The sequence below is a fragment of the Glycine max genome, chromosome 6 (genome assembly GCF_000004515.6).
Source record: "Glycine max cultivar Williams 82 chromosome 6, Glycine_max_v4.0, whole genome shotgun sequence".
Lineage (NCBI taxonomy): Eukaryota > Viridiplantae > Streptophyta > Magnoliopsida > Fabales > Fabaceae > Glycine > Glycine max.
The window spans coordinates 17,203,636-17,206,664 of record NC_038242.2 but is presented as its reverse complement, the minus strand read 5'-3'; the positions used below and the strand labels follow the sequence as shown (position 1 = coordinate 17,206,664).

At 34.9% G+C, this 3,029-nt stretch overlaps 1 protein-coding gene across 1 annotated transcript; it reads right to left on the bottom strand.

The window, feature by feature from the left end:
- Nucleotides 1-536: 536 nt before the first annotated feature.
- LOC100794835 (mini zinc finger protein 3) lies at nucleotides 537-1,574 on the bottom strand. The gene is given in 2 exon segments (XM_014777135.2): nucleotides 537-866; nucleotides 869-1,574. Coding segments are annotated over 2 exon segments (267 nt in total). The 5' UTR covers nucleotides 1,016-1,574; the 3' UTR covers nucleotides 537-746.
- Between the last annotated feature and the right edge of the window lie 1,455 nt (nucleotides 1,575-3,029).

The window sequence follows — 3,029 nt, the reverse complement described above, 5'->3', positions numbered from 1 at the left end:
GAAGTTATATACTGCTGTCAATCTATGTGTATACAAAGATTGATCAACTTTGATGTTATATACAGCTAGCATGATTGTATATATATGTAATTAACCCCAGCAACTTTGATTGTATATATCAAACTATACAGTTATCATGGTAAATATACAAATCAGAAACAAAATTGGACAGCTCATTAACTGCAATACATAGCAGAAGGATTTAATTCCCAAATCAAAACATATTATCATTATTAAGATCCATATTATAAATATGAGGAATCATATGGCTTTAGGTTAAGTTTCTATATGGTAATTAATAATGTAATATACCAGTGAAAACAATATATCTCTTCAAATTCTCAGTTCCTCAATCATCATCAGATTGATTAATAGATTAATTGCTCACTCACCATTTCGCCTTAATCGTCTGAGATTCATAACCTTCCTTACAGGAAATTATGTTACAAGGATTAAAAAAATGACAAAAAGAGGAAGAAGAAAAAGAATGGAAGCTAGGGGGAAAAGAATAATATATAGAAAGCCTGGAATCTGGATACATATAACATTCCAAAACACCTGGAGCTTAATTAAAATTTTCTTTTACAAGAATAATTCTCTGTTGATAATCAATCATCAATCCATCCACGCTTACAAGAACACAAATGAAAGAAATTAAATATGGAAAGAAAAATTCAATTATCAGTTAACTAATTTGATAATACACAAACTCTTCTCACTCAATTTTTTTCTTCCCTTTTTTTTCTTTAGCGACCAGAATTAGGAGGAGAGTACTCACAAACTACCTCAGTATTCACTTCCCTTCTGTGGAAGTTCCTGTGGCAGCCACAAGCCGCACATGTAAGTGCCCCACCAGCACCTTCCCTGTACTAGCCATGAATTCCCTGCAACCATCAACAGCATACCCTCCAATATTCGCTGCATGATTCTTCTGGCACTCACCATATCTTATGTTTCTCATCACTGAAGATGAAGTGTTGGCCACACTTTTCACCACTACCTGTCTCTTCTTCATGATGCTTGATATCACACAAACCCTAATCAACTTGATCTCTAATTTCTCGATGTTTGACTTGTGTGTATATTTTGGGCTCCAATCAGTTTATTGTTTCACCCAAAATATATGTAACCCCAGCAAATCAGATTGCCAGATGATGATCACACTAGGGATAGCTCTAGCTCTATTTATATATACATATATGAGTCAGTGTTTGCTGGTGGTGACTAACCCTAACCCTAGTGTGTGTGTAATTTTGTGAGTGACTTGTTTGGGTAAAGCACTAGGAACAAAAGATGGAAATAAAAGGTCATGATGATGGTTCTTGAGGTATTGAGCAGCCTTATTTTACCAACTTTTTGGTGCTCATGTATCATGTATTTCAACTTGGGAGTATAATTAAGGACACGCACATGGGAACACTTGGTCCCTAAAGTATTGAGATAGGGACTTACAAGATCATGTTCTAAAATTACATGTATTATATTTTTACCTCTCACAACTATATATGAAAAACATTGGAATTAGGAAGATGAGATGACGAAAGAGAGAATAATACACATGTTATACTTTTATTCCAGAACAACATCACTAGCATGTACACAACTTTATTCAATGAAGGTTTTTTTTTATTTTTTTTGTCTAAAGTATTATTGTTTTCTTGGCCAATGAGGGTATAACACGTCACCCTGAGAGGAAAATGGTGGGGTTCATAGTTGGTTATAATGCTAGAGAAAGGTAGAAGTATGTTAACACAATGATCATCCGTTGCTTTTAGAAGTATAAGTGAAGAAAAGTCTCCATACCGCATTGTGGTGCCCTCTGATTGAGAACCGGACAAAACTTAATATGGGAAGTAAAGGAGGGAATACTTGTCCTTACATTAACCATACAACCCTAGAATTGTCTTCAAGAATTGATAACTCACCTGTCTCAAAAGGACTTTTAATTCAAAAGAGCAAAAAATGGAAATAAATATTTTTTTTAATTTTTTTTAAAAAAGACAAGCTAACTTGACTATATACTTTATATATTTACACAGGTAGTTAATAATAAAAAAAACTAAATATACGTGATGATAGTGCAGTGAAGTGCGTTTTTGGTCAAACTCATTGATTAAGCTGTTTAAGCAGAGTTACCAACCAAAGGGTAAATGCTAATTTTATATCTGCAGTGGGTCCGGTTTGATACTTAAAAGGAAGGTTGCTGTGGCCCTTGTAACTGTGACAACAACTCTTGTCTAATATTACCTAAGATTCTAATAGGATATAAGACCATTCCCCACATTCAACATGAATGACCACCCTTTTCTTCTTTCCTTTGGATCAAATCAAGGACAATCATAACTTTTCAAAATTTCAACATCATTGATATGCTCTTGAACTATCTGGCCATTATCAACGCTAGCCAAAACAAAAGTGCACTGTGTATGTCTACACACCACCAGATTCCTTTAATTTTTTCTTCGTTTTAAGTCATTGCAAGTAAAAGAGGGGAAGGCGGTTCATAAAACTTTCGATTTCTCCTATTAAGGAGTTGAAAAGTACGTGTCGTTCTCTGCATACATAGAACCTTTGCATATGTGTGTGTGTGTGTGAAGAGGAAGTGAAGAACAACAAAAATAGAGACAAAGAGAGTGTTGAAGTGAAAATATGCATTATTTCGAAAGGTTCATATTATTTGCTGGGGTATGTATTAATGGTGGGGGAAGAAGAATAGAAATGCCATAGACAAATTTGATGTTGAAAGATCTGGATTGTTCACTTAGGCCATGAGTAATACATACACAAGAAGGCATGAGGAGCCTCCACCAACGCCATATCAAAGGGAAGAACTAGAAAGGGACAAGCACACATTGGGGCAATAACATGTGCACATTAGAGGATAGTGACAAGGGACAAAGACACATGTGCTTGTCAATCAGAAGCGTGCTCGATCGTAGTTTACGTTATACAGGAAGGAATTAAAAATTCGTATTTAGCTAATCGATCTCCATTAGGAAAAGCAAAGAATACCCACATGAATATCTCTA